Source organism: Lynx rufus, unplaced genomic scaffold (genome assembly GCF_022079265.1).
Source record: "Lynx rufus isolate CCGP_SWC_20201006 ecotype Redwood Valley unplaced genomic scaffold, mLynRuf1.p SCAF_24, whole genome shotgun sequence".
In the NCBI taxonomy this organism is placed as follows: domain Eukaryota; kingdom Metazoa; phylum Chordata; class Mammalia; order Carnivora; family Felidae; genus Lynx; species Lynx rufus.
In genome coordinates, this window is record NW_025814839.1 from 16372240 (window position 1) to 16398157 (window position 25918).

The 25918-nt window shown below is 42.0% G+C and overlaps 2 protein-coding genes across 5 annotated transcripts in view; one reads left to right on the forward strand and one right to left on the reverse strand.

The window, feature by feature from the left end:
• Positions 1-17981, reverse strand: part of SFI1 (SFI1 centrin binding protein) — a 102519-nt gene extending 84538 nt beyond the window's left edge. Inside the window, exons 1-3 of the mRNA XM_047088024.1 lie at positions 17859-17981; positions 17500-17727; positions 8689-8812 (exon numbers count right to left, since the gene is read on the reverse strand). Coding sequence (XP_046943980.1) covers positions 8689-8786 — 98 coding nt within the window. The 5' untranslated portion in view covers positions 8787-8812; positions 17500-17727; positions 17859-17981. The remainder of the gene's footprint in view (positions 1-8688; positions 8813-17499; positions 17728-17858) is intronic.
• A 4498-nt stretch (positions 17982-22479) lies between these two features.
• EIF4ENIF1 (eukaryotic translation initiation factor 4E nuclear import factor 1) overlaps positions 22480-25918 on the forward strand; it is a 44526-nt gene continuing 41087 nt past the window's right edge. For 3 of the 4 annotated variants that reach the window (XM_047087916.1, XM_047087918.1, XM_047087919.1), the window contains exons 1-2: positions 22480-22571; positions 23508-23630. In XM_047087916.1, the coding sequence (XP_046943872.1) occupies positions 23535-23630 (96 nt within the window). In that variant the 5' untranslated portion in view covers positions 22480-22571; positions 23508-23534. Of the gene's footprint in view, positions 22572-22789; positions 22869-23507; positions 23631-25918 lie in introns of those variants that run through there. The other variant, XM_047087917.1, reaches the window with a different exon arrangement.

Below are 25918 nucleotides of genomic sequence, written 5' to 3' on the forward strand. Positions count from 1 at the left end.
GTTAAGCGTCCGACTTCGGCTCAGGTCATGATCTCGCGGTCCGTGAGTTCGAGCCCCGTGTCAGGCTCTGGGCTGACCGCTCAGAGCCTGGAGCCTGTTTCAGATCCTGTGTCTCCCTCTCTCTCTGACCCTCCCCTGTTCATGCTCTGTCTCTCTCTGTCCCAAAAATAAATAAACGTTAAAAAAAAAATTTAAAAGATATACACAACCCCATGTTCACTATAGCATATACATATGTATATATATATAGCATATATTATAAAGGAATAAGACGGAAATAACTTGTGTCCACTGGCAGGTAAATGACCAAAGAAATTGTGGTAATAATATATACAATAGGATATTCTTCAGTCATAAAAAAGAATGGAATCCTGCCGTTTGCAATATCAGTGGCCTTGAGGGCATTGTGCTAAGTGAAACAAGTCACACAGAGAAAGACAAATGCCATATGATTTTGCTTATATGTGGAATCTTAAAACAAAAAACAAAATAACAAGCTCACAGATACACAGAACAGATTGGTGGTTGCCAGAGGTGGGGTGGGTGGTCAAAACAGGTGTCGGGAGTCAAAAGCTACAAACTGCTAGTTATAAAATAAATAAGTCATGGGGATATAATGTACAGCATGGTGACTATGGTTAATAACACTAGACTGCATATTTGAAAGTTGCTAAGAGAGTAAATCTTAAAAGTTCTCATCACAAAAAAATTCTGTAATTATGTATGATGAAAGATGTTAACTAGACACTGTAGTGAGCATTTTGCAATATATACAAACACAGAAATCATTATGCTGTATACCTGAAACTAACATAATGTTGTACATCAATTATACCTCAATAAAAACAAAGGAAAAGAAAGGGCAAAGCATTCCTTGTACCATCTCAGTAGAGAATGTGCCTGTTGAGCAAGTCAAATTTTATAAGGCTCTACACATGTCTCAGAATGACTCTGAGAGTGCTGAGAAAACACCAAGAGATTTAGGGGAAAAGAAATTTTGGAGATTATGTGAATTCAGAAATTCAGAATCTGTGTATTTCTATAAACTAACAAAAATAAAACTATTTAGATTTATATACTGTTTTCAAACCATAAACACCAAGCACAGGAGTAAATCTAACGAAAGTTGTAAACATTTGGGGCACCTGGCTGGTTCAGTTGGTAGAGCACGTGACTCTTGATCTTGGGGTTATGATTTTAAGCCCCATGTTGGGTGTAGTGATTACGGGGGGGGGGGGTAAGGTTATAAACATTCTTACAGGGAAAATTTTAGGACTCACCAAAATACAATTATTTTTCCCAATCTGATCTATATCTTCAAAGTAATCCCAATTAAAACCCCAACAGTTTTTGTTTTGTGTGAAGGGGAAAAGACTTGAAAGTTGATTCTGAAGCTTATATATAATTGCAAAGATCAAGAATAGCTTACAGACAGTCTTTTAAAAATACTAGGTTAGGAGGGCTCCTGGGTGACTCAGTCGGTTAAACATCTGACTTCGGCTCAGGTCATGACCTCATGGTTTATGAGTTCAAGCCCCACATGGGGCTCTCTGCTGTCAGCGCAGAGTCCACTTCAGATCCTCTGTCTCCCTCTCTCTCTCTCTTCCCCTCCCCCACTCATGCATGCACCCTCTCTCAAAAATAAATAAACATACCACAAACCAGCAGAAGACAGGATATAATAAAGAGCAAAAATCAATGCTATCGAAACCAAAAAAATAAAAACAAACAAAAAAACAACAATAGAACAGATCAATGAAACCAGAAACTGGTCCTTTAAGAGAATTAACAAAATTGATAAACCACTAGGCAGTCTGATCAAAAAGAAAAAGGAAAGGACCCAAATAAATAAAATCAAGAATGAAAGAGGAGAGATCACAACGAACACAGCAGAAATAAAAACAATAATAAGAGAATATTATGAGAAATTATATGCCAATAAAATGGGCAATCTGGAAGAAATGGACAACTTCCTAGAAACATACACAACACCAAAACTAAAACAGGGAGAAATAGAAAATTTGAACAGACCCATAATCAGTAAGGAAATCGAATTAGTAATCAAAAATCTCCCAAAAAACAAGAGACCAGGGCCAGATGACTTTCCAGGGGAATTCTACCAAACATCTAAGGAAGAATTAACACCTATTCTCTTGAAGCTGTCCCAAAAAATAGAAATGGAAGGAAAAAACTTCCAAACTCATTCTACGAAGCCAGCATTACCTTGATTCCAAAACCAGACAGAGACCCCACAAAAAGGAGAACTATAGACCAATTTCCCTGATGAACATGGAGGCAAAAACCCTCAACAAGATATTAGCCAACTGGCTCCAACATCACATTAAAAAAATTATTCACCACAACCAAATGGGATTTATACCTGGGATACAAATCCCAGGGTTGGTTCAATATCCACAAAACAATGTGATTCATCATATCAATAAAAGAAAGGACAAGAACCATAATGATCCTCTAAACAGATGCAGAGAAAGCATTTGACAAAATACGGCATCCTTTCTTGATAAAAACCCTCAAGAAAGTAGGGATAAAAGGATCATACCTCGAGATCATAAAAGCCATATATGAACGACCCAACGCTAATATCATTCTCAATGGAGAAAAACTGAGAGCTTTCCCCCTAAGGTCAGGAACAAGACAGGGATGTCCACTCTCGCCACTGTTATTCAACATAGTATTGGAAGTCTTAGCCTGTGCAATCAGACAACACAAAGAAATAAAACGCATCCAAATTGGCTAGGAGGAGGTCAAACTTTCACTCTTCGCAGATGACATGATACTCTGTACGGAAAACCCTAAAAATTCCACCAAAAGACTGCCAGAACTGATTCATGAATTCAGCAAAGTGACAGGATATAAAATCAATGCACAGAAATCGGTTGCATTCCTATATATCAACGATGAAGCAACAGAAAGAGAAATCAAGGAATCGATCCCATTTACAATTGCACCAAAAACTATAAAATACTTAGGAATAAATCTAACCAAAGAGGTGAAAAATCTATATGCTGAAAACTATAGAAAGCTTATGAAAGAAATTGAAGACGACACAAAAAAATGGAAAAAGATTCCATCCTCATGGATTGGAATAACAAATATTGTTAAAATGTCAATACTACCCAAAGCAATCTACATATTCAATGCAATCCCTATCAAAATAACACCAGCATTCTTCACAGAGCTATAACAAACAATCCTAAAATTTGTATGGAACCAGAAAAGACCCCAAATAGTCAAAGCAATCTTGAAAAAGAAAACCAAAGCAGGAGGTAACCACAATCCCAGACTTCAAACTATACTACAAAGCTATAATCATCAAGACACTATGGTACTGGCACAAGAACAGACACTCAGATCAATGGAACAGAATAGAGAACCCAGAAATGGACCCACAAACGTGTAGCCAACTAATCTTTGACAAAGCATGAAAAAATATCCAATGGAATAAAGACAGTCTCTTCAGCAAGTGGTGCTGGGAAAACTGGACAGTGACATGCAGAAGAATGAACCTGGACCACTTTCTTACACCATCACAAAAATAAACTCAAAATGGATGAAAGACCTAAATGTAAGACAGGAAGCCATCAAAATCCTTGAGGGGAAAGTAGGCAAAAACCTCTTTGATCTTCGCCGCAGCAACTTCTTACTCAACATGTCTCCAGAGGCAAGGGAGACAAAAGCAAAAATGAACTACTGGGACCTCATCAAAATAAAAAGCTTCTGCCTAGTGAAGGAAACCATCAGCAAAAATAAAAGGCAACCGTCAGAATGGGAGAAGATATTTGCAAATGACATATCAGATAAAGGGTTAATATCCAAAGTCTATAAAGAACTTATCAAACTCAACATCCAAAAAATAAATAATCCAGTGAAGAAATGGGCAAAAGGCATGAACAGACATTTCTCCATAGAAGACATCCAGATGGCCAACTGACACATGAAAAAATGCTCAACTTCACTCATCATCAGGAAAATACAAATCAAAACCACAATGAGATACGACCTTACACCTGTCAGAATGGCTAACATTAACAACTCAGGCAACAACAGATGTTGGTGAAGATGCGGAGAAAGAGGATCTCTTTTGCATTGTTGGTGGCAATGCAAGCTGGTACAGTCACTGTGGAAAACAGTATGGAGGTTCCTCAAAAAACTAAACATAGAACTACCTTATGACCCAGCAATTGCACTACTAGGTATTTATCCAAGGGATATAGGGGTGCTGTTTCGAAGGGACACATGCACTCCCACGTTTATAGCAGCACTACAGACAATAGCCAAAGTATGGAAAGAGCCCAAATGTCCACTGATGGATGAATGGATAAAGAAGATGTGGTATATATATATATACAATGGAGTATTACTCAGCAATCAAAACGAATGAAATCTTGCCATCTGCAACTATGTGGATGGAACTGGAGGGTATTATACTAAGGGAAATTAGAGAAAGACAAATATCATATGACTTCACTCATATGAGAACTTTAAGAGACACAACAAACGAACATAAGGGAAGGGAAACAAAAATAATATAAAAACAGGGAGGGGGACAAAACATAAGAGACTCATAAATATGGAGAACAAACAGAGAGTTACAGGAGGAGGTGTGGGAGGGCGGATGGGCTAAATGGGTAAGGCACACCAAGGAATCTACTCCTGAAATCATTGTTGCACTATATGCTAACTAATTTGGATGTAAATTAAAAATAAATAAAGTTAAAACTTAAACAAACGAACAAACATTTAAAAAAACTGAAAAATACAAAAAGGCTCAGGGTGCCTGGTAGCTGTTGGTTAAGCATCCAACTCAGGTCATGATCTCATGGTTTGTAAATCCGAGCCCCATGTCAGGCTCTGTGCTGACAGTGTGGAGCCTGCTTTGGATTCTCTCTCTCCTTCTCTCTCTACCCCTCCCCTGCTTGCTCTCTCTCAAAAATAAATAAATAAACTTAAAAAAAAAAAAGGCTCTGGTCCTGGTCTCATGGTCTCACAATCAATGAGACTGACCCCCACATCAGGGTCCACACCCAGTGTGGAGAGCTTAGGATTCTCTCTCTTCCTCTGCCCCTCCTTTGCTCAGGCATGCTCTCTCTCAGGAAAAAAAAAATTAAAAAAATTACTAGGTGAGACCTTACTTAAATTTAAATCTCAGGCTTTACTGTCAAGCTATATAATCAGGACACAGTGATTTTGTAGCAGGGACAAATCAACCACAGGCACAAAGTAGAAGCCCAGAAACAGACCTTAGCTTAAATGGACCCTTGATGAATGATAAAGGTGAGGATACAGAGAAGTCCTTCCAGTAAACTGTGCTGGCACAACTGGATATCCACATGGAAAAAAAAAAAAAAAAAGAAACTCACATGACACACAAAAATCACTTTCAAATGGTCTAGAGAAAGAAGTATGAATGGCAAAATAATAAAGCAGTGAAGGCAATACAGAGTATCTTCATGACCTCAGGAAATGAAAAGATCCCTTAAAACACGACAGAAAAGACATATAAAAAAGACTGATCATTTTTACTAAGTTAAAGTTTAAAACACTGTAATTCATCAAAAGATACCAGAGTGAAAAAAGTGAGCCACAAAGAGGGAGAAGATACAGATGCCTCAAAATAGGTCCTAAACAGCAACAGGAATTAGGAAATATAAATATAAAGCACAGTGAGCTATGACTACACCCCCACCACAAAGCACAGTGTTGGTGAGATGTGGGGTAACAAATCCAAACATGGTCAGTGAGAGCACAAACTAGTACAACCAATTTACAAAGCCATTACTTCACAAAATGGAAGATTCTCTTATCTTTTGACCAGCAACCTGTTCCCAATTATATACCTAAAATAATGGTTATCAGAGTGTGACCCCTGGACCAACAGCATCAACCGAGAACTTACCTGAAATACAAATTGAGCATGACTCCAGACCTACTGAATCAGAAAGTGATGGTAGAATCCGGCAATCCTGTTTACCAAGCCCACCATGGCATTCTGATGCAGGCTCAAACTTGAGAACCACTGTGTGCTAAACTATGCATATGAGAGTGTTCATCACGTTCAAAAACTGGAAACAGCCCAAATGCCCATCAACAGAATGGATAAATTGTGGAATATTCTTATAATGTGGTATTCTAGAACAAGAAAAATGAGCAAGCTACAACTATAGACAATAACATGAAGGAATCTTGAAACCTTGAGAGAGGTACCTGGGTGAGTGGCTCAGTCGATTAAGGGTGTGACTCAATTTCAGCTCAGGTCATGGTTTCGTGGTTTGTGAGTTCAAGCCCAACACTGGGCTCTGCACTGTCAGGGCAGAGGCTGCTTGGGATTCTCTCTCTGCCCCTCCCCTGCTCCCCTTACTCTCTCTCTCTCAAAATAAATAAATCAACATTAAAAAAAAATCTTGAGAGAAAAAATTCGAGACACAAAAGAATACATACAATTTCATTTATATAAAGGCAGAGGCCAAACTAAACTATATTGTTTGGTAATGCAACTTAACTGGTAAAAATGTAAACAAATTTGAGAAAATGATTACTATTAAGGTAGGACAGTGGATTACTCTAGGAAAGAAGGAGTGGGTGTGATTAGGAAAGGATATGTAAAAAAAAAAAATCACTACTTATTTTTTTTAAAAAAAAAAAAAAAAGGAAAGGATACGTAAAAGTGACTTCTGAGGTATTGACAATATGCTATTTCTTTACCCGGGGTGGAGGATGATGATTACATGTTTATTTCAAAATTATATAATTAACAGTACATTTTATGCACCTTTCTGCACCTGTGTTATATCTAACAGTTTAATTTTTTTTTTAAGCAAACATATTCCCTTCTCAAGGTCCCACATCTAAAGCAGTACAGTAATTAGCGAAACTAAACAAGAGTTAGAGGTCACAGAACTTCATTTTAAGCCATGGTTAACTTGCTTCAGAGGATGAAATAAGGCAGGCCTGCAGAGTACTCTACAAATTATACAGTAAACACAGTCAGGGTGCTGGATCCCTTTTCTGTGGGATCAGGAAGGGCAGACCTCAGCAGCTATGCTGGAACTCTTGTGACCCTCCTCCAAGTCCCAGTGGATTAGGACAGAAGAAGAAACCTGAGTCACACTGGACCAACCAGATTCATTCTCCCAGGACTGAATTTTGAGCTGAGATACAGACTGAACAGGCTTTGGAGGCTGAAGTACCAATAAGGACCACTCAGAGGAAGGGTCCAAACCACTGCTGAATAGGTTCCTCCCATTATACCCTGGCTTCTACCTTGCCCCCAAGGCCTAATAGATTCTATAAAAAATTTCTACAGGTTAGTTAGCATCATAGGCTACAAGCAGTAAAAACCCAGTTCAAATTAGCTTAAGGAAAAAAGAGTATAACCGTAACAACCCTTCAACAAAATTGACAAGCTAGGGAAAAAAAGAGAGAGAGAGAAGATATAGATCACTAAAAGTAGGAATAAAAGAGAGGGCATTACCACTGACTTCTCATAAATTAAAAGAATTATAAAGGAGGAGACCCTGGGCGGCTCAGCTTGGTTAGTAAACCGCAGTCTTTCTCGTAAATTCCTTCCTTTCATCAAGGTTAGCCAGAGCTGATTCTGCTATTTGGAATCAAAAGAACCTTAGTATAGGCTATAAGCAACCATGGTAAGAAGTAGGAGAAAGATACAACAGCCAGTGAGCCTTGATGTTAGAACTTCTAACCTCAGGATTCCCCAAACACCAAAAAAGGAATGTTAAGAGAAATCAAAACTCCTGGGGAAAGGGAGGGCCCAGAGCACCATCCAGCATCCGGACCACAGCTGCTCCGTCTTGCACCACAAACAGCAATTCCCAGCCCTTCTTCCCTGGCACTCACACCAGTGTCCCCACAACACATGAGATGTTCAAGATGAAGCATAAGGTGGCTGTACTCAGGGTGCCCCAGAGCTCAGGTCCTGTGGCAACTACTGTGATTCACATCAAGACATAGGTGCCCGTCCACATTGTCTGGTCCCTGTTCAACACAATCTTCATGAACTTGTGCTGCCTGGCCTTCATGGCATTCACCTACTTCATGAAGTCTAAGTACCGAAAGATGGCGGGTGATGCTGGGGCCCAGGTCTACACCTCCACCACCAAGTGCCTGAACATCTGGGTCCTGGGCTTGGGCCTCCTTCTGACCATTACAATACATTATTACTTTCGCCACTGGCTCACTGACAATTTTCGAAGCAATTTCAGAGATCATAAAACATTACAGAAGCTATCAGCAGCTGCCAATAGCCTGAGGCTCTCACTCCTTCCACAGCATTTTATATACATGTCAGTCTACAATTGAATTCAATAAAGCACTTGTGTGTGTGGAGGGGGGGGTGGATAACTTCCACGGGAAAATCGTCATTCTTGCTCAAAATAAAAATTTTAATGACAGATATTTTCACACACTCAAAATGGTTTTGAACTGTAACATAAAGTATGAAATGTGCATTATACTCTACATTCTAGATGAGAAACCTAAAACAACAAAAAAATCCTTACCTGAAGTTCCTTTCTCACCATTCATGATTTAGGGAAAAAAAACTACTTATTTATTATTTATTATTTTTATAGACAAAATGTTTACAGGTTTTTATACGGGCCATAATTTCAGTTATCTTTTTTTTTTTTTTTGTCAAGTCCTATTACTCACCTAGAGTCCACCTTCCTCTGCATTCTCTGCTTAATTCCTTTTGTATGGAAATTTGACCAGCGGCTTGATATATGCTTCTTAGTGAGCAGATTCTTCATGAATCAAAAAAGTCTTTTATCTTCCCCTTTTAAGAAAAAGAAGGAAAAGGAGAGTAAATTACCTGAAGCCTATTAGCAGCCACATTTCTGAACAGGTACATGCCAGCTTCTAATCTCCTGCCCTCCCTTAACTCAACAACAGATGAACATAGCAAGTCTGAATTTTTTTTACTTGCATTTTTGAAAAGTTATAAGAAAGGAAACTGGGAGGAGAGAAAATGACACCAAAAGGCTATAACTGGCAGCACCCCTGGATGGCTCAGCCAGTTAAGCATCCAACTCTTGATTTTGGCTCAGGTCATAATCTCATGGCTCCTGAGATCAAGCCCAGGGTCGAGCTCCATGCTGTCAGTGCAGAGCCTGCTTGGGATTCTCTCACCCTCCCTCTCTGCCCCTCCCCAACTCATGCTTGCTCTCTCTAAATAAATAAACATTAAAAAAAAAAAAGGCTATAAGTGGCTCATTCTTCCTGTCCAGGTGGTTACAAGACCTCCAACTTCCCTTCATAAGAACACCAGCAGAAGACAAGATTTCTTATTTTTTGCCTAGACTAATTCTTTTGGTTGTTACGTATAAGAATCTCCAAGCCGGAAGGGCGTCTAGGTGGCTCAGTTTGTTAAGTGTCCAACTTCGGCTCAGGTCATGATCTCGTGGTTCGTGAGTTTGAGCCCTATGTCAGGCTCTGTAATGACAGCTTAGAGCCTGGAGCCTACTTCAGATTCTGTGTCTCCCTCTCTCTCTGCCCCTCCCCTATTCACACTCTGTTTCTCTCTCTCAAAAATAAATAAACATTAAAAAATTTTTTTAAGAATCTCCAGGCTGGGAATGCAAGCTGGTGCAGCCACTGTGGAAAACAGTATGGAGGTTCCTCAAAAAACTAAAAATAGAACTACCTTATGACCCAGCAATTGCACTACTAAGTATTTATCCAAGGGATACAGGGGTGCTGTTTTGAAGGGACACATGCACCCCCATGTTTATAGCAGCACTATCAAAAATAGCCAAAGTATGGAAAGAGCCCAAATGTCCATCGATGGATGAATGGATAAAGAAAATGCTGGAGTATCACTTAGCAATCAAAAAGAATGAAATCTTGCCATTTGCAACTAGGTGGATGGAACTGGAAGGTATTATGCTAAGTGAAATTAGTCAGTCAGAGAAAGACAAAAATCATATGACTTCATTCATATGAGGACTTTAAGAGACACAACAGATGAACGTAAGGGAAGGAAAACAAAAATAATATAAAAACAGGGAGGGGGACAAAACATAAGAGACTCATAAATATGGAAAACAAACTGAGGGTTATGGGGGGGGTTGTGGGATGGCGGATGGGCTAAATGGGTGAGGGGCACTAAGGAATCTACTCCTGAAATCATTGTTGCACTATATGCTAACTAATTTGGATGTAAATTTAAAAAAATAATAAAAAATAAAACAAGTTAAAATAAAAAATAAATTTAAATAAATTTTTAAAAAAAAGAATCTCCAGGCAGTTTTTGGTCAATAGTAAATTACTATATACAGTCCCCATTTTCAGTGGGTGATAATTTCTACTAGTTATATTCATTACAAACTAAATAACATGTTTTTATTTATTTCTTTTTTTCTTTAATGTTTATTTATAGGAGAGAGAGACAGAGAGCAGAGGAGGGGCAGAGGGAAAAAGACGGAGGCAGAATGTGAAGCAGGCTCCAGGCTCTGAGCTGTCAGCACAGAGCCCGACATGGGGCTTGAACTCACAAACCATGAGATCATGACCTGAGTCTAAGTCAGCCGCTCAACCGACTGAGCCACCCAGGCACCCCATATTTATTTCTTGATGCAAAGAATAGCCATGTTGTGGGTTGGATTGCGTCCTCCCCAAAGATATGCTAGAGTCCCAACCCCTAGTACCTATGAATGTGACCTGATTTGGAAATAGAATCTTTGCAGATGTAATTCAGATGAGATCACACTGGAATAAGGTGGGCCCTTAATCCAATATGATTGGCATCCTTATAAACAAAGATGAGAAACAGGGACAGATATACACAAAAGGAGAATGCCATGTGAATACAGACACACAGGGAGAACAGCATATGATGATGAAAGCAGAGACTGGAATGATGTGTCCATAAGCCAAGGAACACCAAGGGCTGCTGGCAAGGAACACCAAGGGCTAAGAAAAGCACATGGAACAGACCCTCTTCCAGAGCCTTCAGAAAGAGGATGGCCCTGTTGACATCTTGATTTCAGATTTCTGGCTTCCAGAACTATGAGACAATACATTTCTGTTGTTTTTAAGCCACCCAGTGTATACCATTTTGTCACAGCAGCCTTTGGAAACTAATTCAAGTGGTAAGACAAAGGAGTAAGATTTAAGTACATGGTGGAGGAAAGCTAATAGGGCGGACTTGTCCTATGTCGAGTAATTGTGAGGCATTCGTAAAAAGACATTCATTCTAAAAGAATAAAATCACCCTTATAATCAAGGTCATATATTTCAATGACAATCAGAAAAGGAATTAGCTAGAGAAGAGAGTTAATCTGTACAAAAAATAGTCCTTACTGACATCAAACGTTTGTCCTCCTACTCTTTCTAGTATCACATTCCAAGTAACAAAGGTCACCATTAGCAACTATTTCTGTAAATTAAAGGATAATCAAATAGGGATTTTTGGCTAAATACTGTTATAATAAATGGGTCATTGCCTTGGGTATATGTCTTGTTATAATGGTTCCATGGAATGTTATCTGCAGTCAAAGATTCCCTTTTGTTATATACTCTGTGCCAACATTCCAACTACTTGTGACTATCTGCTTTCCCTACTAGAATATAAATCCCATGAAAACAGGAAAACAGAAACATATCTGACCTTCTTACCACTATAATCTCCAATATCTAAAGCAATGTCTGGAACTTGACAGATGAGATATATAAATACTGGAAAGACCCAGACAGATCTCAGTAAGGGTATGTATGAATATGAACTCGCTCCTGAGTTGGAATACACATAACAACCAAATACAAAAGATAATCCAAGAAAAACAAGATTAGTAAGTGTGGACTCCCAGTTAAACCTATATATTGACATCCTAAGATGATAGTAAAGGATAAAAGGGTATAAACCCTAAGGTCCAAGAGATAGGAGAAGAGATCATAGAAAAGATTTCCACAAATCTTTGCAAGAAAAAGGAGGAAAATTAACTGGCCTAACATTTTGAGAAGTGAATATCTACAGTGTGGGATACAAAAGACAGCAGGCCCATAGAATCCCAGAAGAGCTGAGAACTAGAAGGAATAAGGAATGGCTCCCACAATCATAGCTATAGGCCACAAATGAGGGGACTGAATGAAAGTCTATATGGTGAGCATTTGGGGGCCCTGGTCTCCTCCCAACCCCTGCCAGACAGGGTATCCAACACCTTCTCCACACTCTGCTTCCAGAATTCTGGCAGCTAGACTGGTACCTCCCAATCAGGGAGGAGATGGGAAGATGGGAAGGAGTCAGGAGAGATGGGAGATGGGAAGAATTTTTGCAGAAGATGCTAAGAACGAACAGCCCTGAAGATTCTCATACTTGTGCCCACCTCCCTCAGTGAAAACGTAGGCTTGCCCTTAGAGAAAAGCTCACAAACCTACAAGTCCTGCTCAGACACTAGGAGCTTCCAAATCATTTCTCAGTTGCTGACACTTAAGTACGAATGGACAATCAAGAATCACAAGACATGTAGATGTGACCTCCAATAAGATGTGACCTCCAATTCCAAAAACAGGAATCTGAGTAAGTGCCACAACCTATGACGTATTCCTGCCAAGAACTTGAATCTAAATATCAACAAGCCTCATCTACAATGAAGTACCAACTTATAAAAAATGGAGGGAACAAATAAAAATGATTCTGCAATCTGCAAAATCAATGATGTAGGAAACCACAAGACTAACAACCAGTTCCTTCAATAAGTGAACAGCAAAGGAAAGAGAGGGAAACTTATACATTAAAAGACACTAAAGGGGTGCCTCGCTGGCTCAGTCAGGGGAACATGTGACTCAATCTTGGATTGTGAGTTCAAGCCCCACAGTGGGTGTAGAGATTACTTTAAAAATTAAAAAAAGACACTTAAGATGCATAGCAACCAAATGCAACATATGGACTTTGACTTTGGATCTTGATTTTTGACCTTGATTTTAACAATCTAACTACAAACCAACTGTCAGACAAAAAACATGAAACAGGGATGCCTGGCTGGCTCAGTTGGAAGAGTGTGTGACCCTTGATCCTGGGGTTGTGAGTCCGAGCCCGACGCTGGGTGTAGAGATTACTAAAAATAAATAAATAAACTTTGGGGGCACCTGAGTGGGTCCACTGGTTAAGCATCCAACTCTTAATTCGGCTCAGGTCTTGAACTCAGGGTTATGAGTTCAAGCCCCACTTTGGGCTCCACACTGGGCAAGAAGCCTACTTTAAAAAAGAAAAAAGAAAAATAAACTTAAAAAAACATGGAACAATCAGGGACATTTAAACTTTTTTTTTTTTTTTTTTTGAGAGAGAGAGAACATGTGAGCAGGGGAGGGGCAGAGACAGAGGGGAACAGAGGATTTGAAGCAGGCTCTGTGCTGACAGCTGAGAGCCTGATGCAGGGTCCGAACTCACTAACCATAAGATCATAGCCTGAACCAAAGTTAGAAGCTTAACTGACTGAGCCAACCAGGCACCCCTAAACTTTTTCTACACTAAAAAATATTTTAATAAGTTATTAAGGAATTACCATTAAGGTTTTTACTGTGATAGCAGTGTTGGTTGTTTTTTAAAACAGCACCTCATCTTTTACAGAATATACCAAAAAAATTACAGATAAGATAGGATAAATTTGAGCACTAAAATTGTTAAGGACAGTAATAAAACCCATAGAATAAAATGGCTATTCATGAGTCAGGGCTGAAAATAAACAAATGAAGAGACAGATACATGTGGGAGAAGGGAGCGCTCATCCATACACAGAATGCTCACTGAGAAATGTGGAAGAGGTAGGGTTGGAAAAACCCCATCTTGCAACCATCATGAAGGAAAAGACTTTTTAAAATGGGAGGGAAAGTAGTAAACGTGGATAAAGGTATATGGGGGGGGTTCTCTGTGATGGGTACATATTATAAGTGCTTGAAACATTTCATAACAAAATGTTTCTTAAAATTCTGGATGAAACAAAGACAATATGGGGAACACAAGAAAAAACCAACAACAACAAAAAGACAACTCTTATAGTTAATATCCTCAAAAACATAAAGAGTACATACTATAGAATAATATAATCCATTGAATAAAATAAGGGTTATTTAAAAGAAAACAAAAGAAGAGCAAGAAACAGGAGAGCTAAAACATTAGGAGGTGGCTGATAACATTGAAGAAATGTCCCAGAAAGAGAAAGGGAGGGGGGAATGACAAAAGGAAAAAAAAGTTAGAAAATCAGAGGCTCAATCCAGGGGATCAGATATGCAACTAGCAGGTATTCCAGAGAGAGATGAGAGTGAAAGAGGAAGAAATGATCAAAGAAATGAGAAGAAAGTCTCTCAAAATTGAAATAAATCCTCAGATGAGAGGTCCCGCACAGAGGCTAAATGTCAGAGTAGATCAAACACTTTTTCCCACGTGCAGGGAGAAAAAGCTTAGGCTACCCGGTTCTTGAGAAGTTACAGGAAAACTAGACATTGTCAAAATTAAAAACAGTTGTGTTCCAAAGGACACCATCAAGGAAGTGGAAACACCACTCACTGAATGGGAGAAAATATTTGCAAATCTGCTAAGAGACACATCTAGTTTATATTTTTAAAAATTCCTACAACTCCATAAAAAAACCCAATTTAAAAATGGACAAGGGATATGAATAGACATTTCTCCAAAGAAAATACATAAATGGCCAATAAGCACATTACAGATGTTCAACATTATTAGCCATCAGGAAAATGCAAATCAAATAAGATAACCATTAGGATGGCTGTAATCAAAAAGACAAAGATTAGGGCACCTGGCTGGCTTAGTTGGAGGGAGCAATGTGATCTCAGGGTCTTGAATTCAAGTCCCATGTTGGGTGTAGAGATTAAACTTCAAAATAAAAAGACAAAAAGATAATAAGTGTTGGTGAGGATGTAGAGAAAGTGAAACCCTCATACACTGATGGTGATAATATAAAAAGGTGCAAGCCACTTTGGAAAACTGGCAGTTCCTCTAAAAGATAAACAGAGTTACCATTTGATCCAGCAGTTCCATTCCTATGTACATAGCCAAAAGAACTCAAAACAAACGTCTATACAAAAACTTGTACATGAATGTTCACGGCGACATTAATAATAGCCAAAAAAGTGAAAACCCAAATGTCCATCAACTCATGGATGGGCAAACAAAATATGGTATAACCATACCATGAAATATTATGCAACCATAAAAAGAAACACAGTACTGTTACATGTTAAAATATGGTTGCATGCTAAAACATGCTAAGTGAAAGAAGCCAATTACAAAGACCTATAACATCATACAATTCCACTTATATGAAATGTCCAGAACAGATAAATCGATGAGTCATAAAGTAAATTCCTGGCTGTCTAGGGCTGGGAGGATTGAAGGGAAAAGGGAATTACTACTAACAAATAAGGGTTTCTTTTTTGGATGGTGAAAATGTTCTAAAATTGAGTATGGTGAGATGGTGGCATAACAATAGATTTAAAAAATACTGAACACTTTCAATTAGTGAATTGTATCATATGCGACTTACATCACAATAAAGCTGTTTAAGGAAGAAAAAGAGAAGGAGGAAGTAGAAGTAGCAGTTATTACAGGAAAAGGTATCCCAAAAACCAAGGAAGCAAATTAAGGGGGGAAAAAACAGGAATACAGGCAAGAATGAATTCAATACAATATCAAAAAGAAGAAAATCCCAGGATAGATGTGAAAAGAAGTCTCCAGATTAGAACTGAGTACAGCAGGCGCAGAGCAACCAGTTCAGATTAGAGAAGAGGAGGATCTCCAAGAAAGAGAGGAAATTGACCATTTTTAGAGTAATTTTGCAGAAAATTACTGATAGGCATAAAAGAAATGCTGAATCACTCAGAAAAAAAAAATTAATGATCTGTGTATGGAATACCAGGCAAATGAGAAAAGAAGATAATTATTAATTCTCAGAAAAAATAATGGGATGGACAAGAAAGAGTTGCAGTACTCTACTTGATTTAGCTATGAAATGTTATAGAACATTGATCATTAATTTAAAAAAATTTTTTTGCTAAGTTTATTTATTTATTGAGAGAGAGAGAGAAAGAGAGCGTGTGCGTGCACACCTGAGCGGGGGAGGGGCAGAGAGAGAGAGGGAGATAAAGAGAATCCCAAGCAGGCTCCTCACCATCAGTGCAGAGCCTGATGCGGGGCTCAAACTCACCAACCATGAGATCAGACCTGAGTCCAAAACTAAGAGTCAGATGCTTAACCAACTGAGCCACCCCGGAGCCCCGACCATTAATTTAACATTAAATTAACACATAACCACAATGGCGATAAGATGGAAGGAAAACTGAGCTAAGCACTTATCTTCCACAAGAAGCAGTCAATACTTTATGTGTAAAACCAAAAAATCAGGAAATATCACCCATAAGGATATTTACTTCCAACTTCTAGAAGAGCCAGAGAAAGAGCTAGCAGAATGGAAATTATAACTGGGGAATAGGGCTATTTTCTATTACAAACTTTTAATATTAGTTTTTAAAAATCACGTATATTTGCCCACTGCCGGCGGGTCTTCTCCAGGTGCGAGGCCTGAGGGCTCGGCCTCCTCGGTTGAGCGGCGAGAGCATGTCCTTCCGACGAAGTTAACTTCTTAAAGAAGTTTCTAGGGGCGCCTGGGTGGCTCAGTCGGTTAAGCATCCGACTCCAGCTCAGGTCACGATCTCACGGTCCGTGAGTTCGAGCCCCACGTTGGGCTCCGGGCTGATGGCTCAGAGCCTGGAGCCTGCTTCTGATTCTGTGTCTCCTTCTCTCTCTGCCCCTCCCCCATTCATGCTCTGTCTCTCTCTGTCTCAAAAATAAATAAAAACGTTAAAAAAAAAGAAACAATTAAAAAAAAGAAGTTTCTACAGTATTTTGTGACTGCTGACAATGAGAAATGAGTGATCCTACGAAAGAAAAGCGATGAAAGGCCTATGTTTATATCTTAAGCCCCAGAATAAGTTTCAACTACTTCTTCCAGGAAGGCTTCTCTGACATTAGAAGTCTCATACCTTCAACGCACTTAGTTAGGCGGGTACCACTAAATCTAAAACGAATAGACCAAAAACAAAACAAAACAAAACACCACTAATGAAGCGGGTACTCTGTGCCAAGTATAGATGGTACTAAGCATTTTTCATTAATTACCTGCTTTTTAACAACCACCTGAACGGGCGGTAGCCATTTCATTTTACCAACGAAGTATCTAATTGAGGTAACTAGCTAAGCTGTAGGGCTGGTACTCAGGTCCCTAACACCATCCGTTCAACATTGACTGCATCTACACAGAGGTTGACAGGAAACCTGACTAGCCTCTTATGAAATAAAAACGAAGCACTGGTCTCCCACTGCTGGAGAGGCTTCACTGTTTTTGCTCTGTTAGGCCCTTCGGGGATCAGACGGGGACCCGAGGTCTGTGCACAGAAGTCCCTGGCCCGGCCACGCAGCAGGGAACCGCGCAAGCTAAAGAGCCTTACCCGGACGCACGCACCCGCACCCGCCTTCAGCGCACCAGAATCGCGGGAGGATGCGGCGCCCCGGGGCCTGAGCAAAAAGTCGCTGACCGGAAGCAGCCCCGGACGAGAAGGACGCGAGCTCCGCGCTGGGCGAGAAAGGCGGATTCCGCGACTCCTACGCGCTCTCTTCACACCTCTTCCACACTCGAATCACAGTCAGTGGGTAGGCAGCACCGCTTGCACTTACTTCTAGGGAAGGAAGCGGAGGCTCAGAGAGGAGAGTAGGTTACTGGGCCCAACTCGGAGGGACATGCTCTCGCCGCCCAACCGAGGAGGCCGAGCCACTCACAAGCTGGGGACGATTCGATCCAGCCTCATACCTGGACAAGCCGAGCCCTCAGGCCTCGCGCCTCCAGAAGCCCCGGCGGGAGTGGGCAGACGTAGCTGGCGCTGCTCTAGCCCCCCGCGGCCACCGCCGGCCTTTGGCGCTTCCCGCGCCTCTGCTCTGGAGTCTTGCGCCGGCCCCGCCCCCGTCTCCACGGTGACGCGGCAAGCGTGTGAGACGCCCCATCTGGGACCCTGTAGTTCGCGCAGCCTCCGTCCGGTAGATGACACGCCTCCCTCTGGCAGTCGAGGGGCACCTGCAATGCCGAGCTGGTCCCAAGGTGTGGGGAGGAATGCATCGTTTGGGCAACCCCAAGGAGAGTTTTCGGCCTCCTGGCCCATTCGCTTCTTTTACAGCTCAGCTTCCTACAGCTACTTTTAGACAAGGGTAGGAGCTGTTTCGAAGCGGATCTCGGAGCTACGCCTCGTGCGGCAAGCACTAGGTATGAGGTTCCCGTCTGGTGGCCCACGATGACGAAGGTTCTCCTCCCCCCACCCCCCCACCTTCAGGCTACCGCGTGAGCCTCTCTGGCTCTTGGTTCTCCACGGTGCGTTCCCAGGGAGTGCGAGCCAGCTCCTAAGGACTAGGACGCGCACGCGTGGACCAGGGACGAAGTCAATCTGGAAGGGTGAGGGAGGGAGATGTCTTTCCGCAGCCCCCGAATTTAATTTATCCCCAGCTGGTATCTTCTCTTAACTCTTCCTTTAAAATTGTAATTAGCAATCACTAATTGTTAGTAAACAGTCGTTAAATTTTTTTAAATGAGTCTATTCCGATCTTTTAAAAATAGGGGTGAGAGAAAGTAGGTGGGGCATCTTTGTATGCTTTTCTCCTATGCTTTATAAAACATTTGAAAGCACATGAGATTTCTGGTGGAGAGAGCAAAGGCTAGCATTTTGTACTTAAATGCTTGGAAGATTATATATTACAAACATGAGGTAAAATAACTTGTTGAATATCCCTGGATTAGAATCACGCAGGTAATTTGCATTTCTGCTCTGCTTTTTACGTGTGCTAATTTTTGTTGCCAAAAACAAGTTGTTTAAAAGACGTTCCACTTTAGCTGGACACGTGAAACCAATCTTTTAGGGATGACTAATTGAGTGAGTTTCAAAGTCCTAATTAACACTAACATTTACTAAAATTAGTCCTATGAGTACTTTATACTTTCTAGATGATTTGTGGATACTTTATTCCTGTCATGTGCCTTTACTACCAACAACTCTAACTTAGGAAGGGTTATTTTCATTTGAGTTATTATGATGCATATAATTACTCCTGCCATGAAAGATTAGAACATAACTGTATAGAATAATAGTGCGGTAGCACTTGCATGATTTCATCCGTTTCTGTTTTAAGTACTTCCCATAAATAAAATCAAAGATATAAAGTCCCAGAAATGGTAGAGGCTCTGCAAAGAATTTGTTGTGTGGTCTTTTTTCTTTTTTTTAATGTTTATTTTTGAGAGAGAGACAGAATGTGAGTGGGGGAGAGAGAGAGGGAGGCACAGAATCTGAAGCAGACTCCAGGCTTTGAGTTGTCAACACAGAGTCAGTCACGGAGCTCAAACTCAGAACTGTGAGGTCATGACCTGAGCCTATGTTGGATGCTCAACCAACTGAGCCATGCAGGTGCCCCTGTTGTGTGGTCTTCTAAAAGTCCCTTAATTTCTTTATGGTCTTTAACCTGAGTACATGATGCCACATACCTGTGAAACTTGAAATTTTATTTTCTTGGAACCAGGGATTACCCTTGGAGCAGGAAAAAATGAACAAGAAAAGCCCACTTAGAGAGGTGCTGGGTAGTTGAGGTGTAATCCCAACTGAGATGAGGCTGCTCTCAAAATTACCAGGTTTTTAGTATTTTCATGTGCTTCTCTACTGCCCTTGGACTGCTAATTTCCCCAACAGACTGACCTTTTGAGTCCCCTTATGCCAAACTGAGCCAACAATTGAACCTAAACTAAGACCTTACAAATATGTATTAAAGAACAAGAGTAATTTCTCTTATTCTCTCAAAGAGGCTTCTCATACTGATATTTGAAAATTCATTATTAACTGCAAAGAGGGGCACTGTAGAATTACAAACTATCATTCTTACCAAGGAGAATGATACTTGAAAGCTACAATGCAACAAGGACTTGCAAGCATCTAGCTTTTGCATGGCACAGGTGAAAGACATTTATAGATGCCCTCCTTTATTTATTACCTTTATTCCCAGGTACTAATTTGCTTCTCTTTTCACAAGGACAAATTGAGTCTCTGAAAGATAAGGGAGTTAAGACCAAGGTTCTACAAGGTACTGAAGAAGAGCCTGGTGGAAGACTGCATCCCAACTAGACCAGAGGGCCCAGAAAATTAGCACCAGGCCTCTATCATGGTAGCTACATTGCCTCGAGCAGATTTTGTGTGTATTTGTGGTAATTTGAAAATATGCCCACTAATTCTTTGACACTTCTCCCATATAAAAGTAGTCTAAGTCCCCTCCCCTTGGTGACTTCTATCTAAGGAGCAGATAGTTTCTTGTGGCAGAACAGCGAGTGGCTCTAAGGCTAGATTAGAAAAGACAATTCAGCAACTGGCTGCCCTCGGAATCCTGGCACTATGTTGTAAGAAAAGCTCAGGTCACAGAGAGAAGCCATGTGTAAACTTCCATCCAACTGCTCCAGTAGTCCCAGCTGACAGCCACCATCAAACACCAAATATGTGAGTAAGCGAGCCACTAAATGATCCTAGCCCCAAGCTTTCCACCTATTAAATGGAGCAGAGACCATTTAGTTCTAGCTGTCCCCAGTAGAACTGGCCTAAATTGAAGGTTTGGGTACCAAATAAGTATTGAGCTAAGCCACTGGAGTTTGGGGATGGTTGATTATACAGCCATACTTGACTAGAGCAATTTTTTTAATGTTATCTCTAATTCCCACTATAAGCCTGAAAAATAGGTACTGCTGTCCCTTTTTGACAGAGGAGTAAACAGGTTCAGGAAGGTGAAATGACTGACTTAGGTTTCACACTAAGTGGCAGAGCCAGGATTTAAGAGCTTGAAAGAATAGGCCTTCTTCACTACTCCTGAGAGCAATGGGATTAGACCAGTTCCTCAGTCTTCTGAAGAACCTGGATTCCAAAAGCAGCTTGATTTCTAAAATATTAAGACGAACAATGTTTCATTACTTACAATGTGTCTCTCAATAGGCTTAAAACACACATACACACACAAAACCAGTATCAGGCTTTTTAACCACCTTAACCTTTTTAATCTTGACAACAGCCCCTGTGAGTGGATTATCTTTCCAATTTTACAGACTACAAAACCAAGGCTAAGGATAAATAAATGGCCTAATTCTCCCCAGCCTGTAGTGTGTGGTAGAGCTGGGATGTGAACTCAGGCCTAATTTGCAAACGTTTCCCTCTGCCTCTTGCCTGCAAAGATAGTATACACTTTATTCCGTGTTCCAGATGAAAAACGTTTTCATAATTTTCTCGGTTGGCAAGACTCCTAGGAAGGGAATTTAGTGATCACTCAATGCCCAATCCCAATCTACGCCCACACATCATTTCACATCAACCCCAGGCGGTCGCAAGGGACAGAGACTGGGGCTCGTGATATTACCGCAGATCAGGCTCACAGGTGATCACCGTCATACCTTTACTGATCGCTCCTCCCAAGCACGGCAGTTACTCTTATGTCTCAGAGTAGGGAAATTATGTTTGCATCTGTGTTCCCATTTGCAGTCTCGCCACTGTGCTAAGCGCTTGACACTCGCCCTTCCCCTTCCTGTGCAAGCTATGGAAAGGTTCGAGTTATGATGGGGGAAAAAACCCTTTCAATGAATCTGTCAGTCGCCCTTCGCTCAATCGAAAGCAGTCGCGGCAAGTTTGTTAATGCAACAACGCACAATCTCATAAATTTATAGAAAGGGGCCGTTTTAGAAAGGAGAGCGAAAACTCAAAAGTTGTTCGGGCTTTGCCCAACATTACACCCACTAATGAAAAACTTGAGATTCGGGCCCACAACTGGGAAGCTCAAAAGCCCCCAGGTTCTCCTCAGACTGCCACTGCCGAAGCCCCAGGCTTCTCCGCCGTTGCGAACTGTGCGAACGTCGAAGTCGACGCGCTCCCAAGTCGCACCAGGCCGCAGACCCCGGCCCACTTCGCTGGTGCCACCGCCTTCCAGGGAGAACTGCCAGCCTCTGGCCTCGGCCTCCCAGCACCGCCCGCCCGTTCTGCTCCGCCCCGAAGCGCGCGTGGGAACGCAGAGTCCTCCTCAGGGCTGCCCAGGACGACCGCCTGTGTGCACCGGTAAGGGCTTCTGCCGTCCCCGCCGCCTCCCGCTCCCCGCCGCCGCCATCTCCTCCGCGCCTCCGCTTCCCCGCCGCCGGACACACGCAAGGGCCGGCGCCCCAGGAGCGCGCCGAGATGTTTCTCTTTTCCGCCCGGCACTGCCGCGGCCACCTCACATCCGGGCGCGCGGCGGCGAAGGCGGTGCTGGGGCCCGGGTGCGTGGAGGGAGTTATTAAGGGGGAGGGGGCCCGGGAGGAGGGGCGGAGGGCTGGGCCGTGGTTACGGCGGCTGAAGAGAGACAGTCCGAGCTGGCGGGGGGAGGGGGGGGCGAGAGCGAAGGCCGCGCGGAGCAGCCCTCTGACCGGCGCGGGCAGTAGGGAGGGGAGCGGCGGCCGAGGCGAAGGGCCGCCGAGCGGCGGAGGCACAGAGTAAGGGCCTGGTGGCGGCGGGAGCCGAGGCGCCGCGCGCCAAGGGCCGCAGGAAGGGCAGGGGCGCGGGCGCGCTGCTCCCGGGGTCGCGTGCGTGAGCGCGAGCGCCGGGGCGCGCGCGGGGGGCGGGCAGGGACGCGAGGCCAGCGGGGCGGCCGGCGGACAGCGGGCTGGCGGGCTGGCGGGGCCCGAGCCGCCGGGCCGGGGCGGACGGCGGCGGGCCTGCGCCGGCTCCAGCTTGGAGCGGCCGGGCCGGGGGATTCGGTCTCCCCGCTCCCTTCGGCCCGCTTCCCCTCCGTGAGTACAGTCCCCGCCCTTCCTCCGAAGGAGGCCGCTGGGCCGCGGCCTGCGCGAGGGGCCGGTGGTTGGGGTCGCGGCCCGGGAAAGCCGAGTTTCGGAGCTGAAGCCGGATCTCGCCCCTTCCTTGCTACGGGCGGCCCTGACATGGCCACAGGTGCCGCCGGCCGGGTGGGGGGCGCTCGGGCCCCAGCCCCTGGCCTCTGGATAACAAGGGGCAGCTGGCGCCGTCCATTGGCAAGTGACAGGCACTTTACCACAGTCCGACTTCCCGGATCCCTAGCCCCAACTAGTCTCCTACCTGCCCCCACTCGGAAAACTTCCCCACTGCTGTCTGAAAGGTCCTCATGGGTGGCAGTGACTAATTTTGGTTTCTTTTTGTTTTAAAGCTGCTTGAAGGCTGTACCCTGATTTGGGCACCTTCTACTTATGCTTTCCTTACCCCTTTGATGCTTAGAACACTTAACTAGAAGAGCTAAGTACCAGTCGTTCTATTTCCAAGTGGGTTCTGGTTTATGGAATAGTTGTTGAATGAGACTTTGTTTTTAAAAGGTAGTCATTTTAAGAGATAAAAGAGTTTCAAACAGTCTTCTGAAAACATAGTGTTCTCTGTAACAGTTTTGCTGATTTATCTTCCAGGTGCAAAGAATTGTAGACCAAGGAGCCATGGATAGGAGAAGTGTGGGAGAAACAGAAAACGGAGATGCCTTTCTTGACCTGAAGAAGCAACCAGCCTCCAAATCCCCCCATCGCTATACAAAAGTAAGCTTTGTTACTAATGAAATAGTGTTTCTTTATAGGTGGGGGAGGTTGGTAACATTGTGTAGATATTCCATTAGTATTATCAAAAGTGGGAGTCTCATTCTGACTCACTATATGGACTAAATATTACTAAATTTAGTAAAGCATTTCTTTGAATTTTTTTCTGGAAGTGTGAATACGCAATTTAAACTAGAATTTGCTTCTGAGTAGTTTTCACGTGAAGGGAATATTGGCTTAGATGGCATATGAATTTGTGGATCAGTGTATGTTGGCTCAAATGTTCTATAACAACCATAACTGGTATATTACTGATTTATATACTGTAGAGTAAGGATTCCAGTTTTGCATGCAAATCACTCAAGGTTCTGTACTTGTTAAAGCTACTGCTCAGTATCTTACTGGCTCCTAAATGTTTCTGAAGAGGTTGACAGGACTCAGCTGTGAATTCATTTTTCGTTCCCTGAAATGTATTGGCCGGAGTACAAAAAATGTGCTTGGGACTGTTGACAGGAAGAGTCATGTTCTAGTTGGTCCCATATCTGTATTTCCTAAGTATGGACCCAATCAAGGGTTCTGATGTGGTTATTATCCCTGACTTTCCAGGATAATGATTAATATTTTGAAGTCAGGCCTTGTTTGTGTACTGGTGCCACTACTTGGTAAAGTATCAAGTGCTGTTAGAGTAATATTCATTTTTAGTATTAAAATCTGAAAGCATTTCATTTTTTCATTCAGATTTGGTCTTCCCAAATGTAGTTTTTCTCAAACCTGAAAGTGCTGAAGCCATGTTTCACAATTTAAATTCATTATCTAAAATGTTGATAGTTGAATTCCAAATGCAGAAAATCTTATTAAATGAAGAGAAACTGATTTGAACTGCTTATTTTATATGCTTACGTGACTTCAACTTTCCTAGCACTTTTTGAATAAAAGTTCTTAATTGGTATTCTACTTGTAGAATCCAGGCAGAGAGGCTTTTGAATCACTTTCATAATGATCAAAGGGTGGCATGTATAGACCATCTTTATATGTATATCCATATTTAGGCTTAAGTCATTTTTAGGGAAGGTATTATTGATCTCTCTTAGGCTAGAACTTGTGTGTGTCTACAGTAAAGATAAAGAAGGTCAGTCTTGCCCACTTTTGATAATATAGTCTTAGAATTTTGTCATACTTAGATAAATGTGCCTCAAAGAAATGATTAAGAACATTTTTTTTTTTTTTTTTTTTTTTTGGGACAGAGAGAGAGCATGAACGGGGAAGGGGCAGAGAGAGAGGGAGACACAGAATTAGAAACAGGCTCCAGGCTCTGAGCCATCAGCCCAGAGCCTGACGCGGGGCTCGAACTCACGGACCGCGAGATCGTGACCTGGCTGAAGTCGGACGCTTAACCGACTGCGCCACCCAGGCGCCCCTGATTAAGAACATTTTTTAGGTTAATGACAGTGAATCTTAGATTTAATGGTCTTCTCTACCAAAATTGATTGGAAATTGGCTTACTGTCCATTCCATTCGAGAAGATTTAGTTCATGGCAGTTTTAGGATCATGTTTAGGCAGTGTTAGGGTAGTGGTTTCATGCATATGTGTTTCTCACAGTCTACTTAATCTAGTCCTTGAGGCAAACTAAGCCTTTCTCCTTTGAAGAAAGCTTGAAACAATCCTGTGTTCTGAGAACTATAGTAAGTGGTCTGTTTTTGCACAACTGGAATAATACTTCAGCCATCCTACTCCTTACCTACATACTGAGATCAAACTGTTGGAATAAAGCATATAGTAATGTTTCTGCATGGGCTAGAAAGTTTAGAAGCAATAGAAGGAAACTGTCCTCAGTGATTTTTATAGGTGATGTGTTTGTGAGAACTTGTAAATGTGGAATGTTAACTACAAGACTAAAAAACATATTGGCTAGATGAGAGGGCTTCTTAAACTTTGACCCTTCTTAGTTTAGCATTCATTTGTTTTATGAGATGATGTTAGTAGTCTGTTCAGAATTCTAGAGTTTTTTCCATGAAGGTGGAGAAGTCCAGATATTTGTCCTAGTGCTTTTAAAAGTAACATATCAGAGTCTCCTGTGCTATATTGTCCATCTTGCTTCCTAAATGTTGGTTTGTCTGGGGATTACCTATGAACCCTTATAAAGTGTGAATTCTGTTAGGTTAGGAGTGGGCTTCAAATTTTGGCTTTTTAACCTCCCAGGTGGTGCCCTTACTGCAGGTCCACTGACCATGCTTTGAATAGCAAGTCTTTAGTCTTCCTTGGAGAACTTGATATATGGTCTTGATGTTGT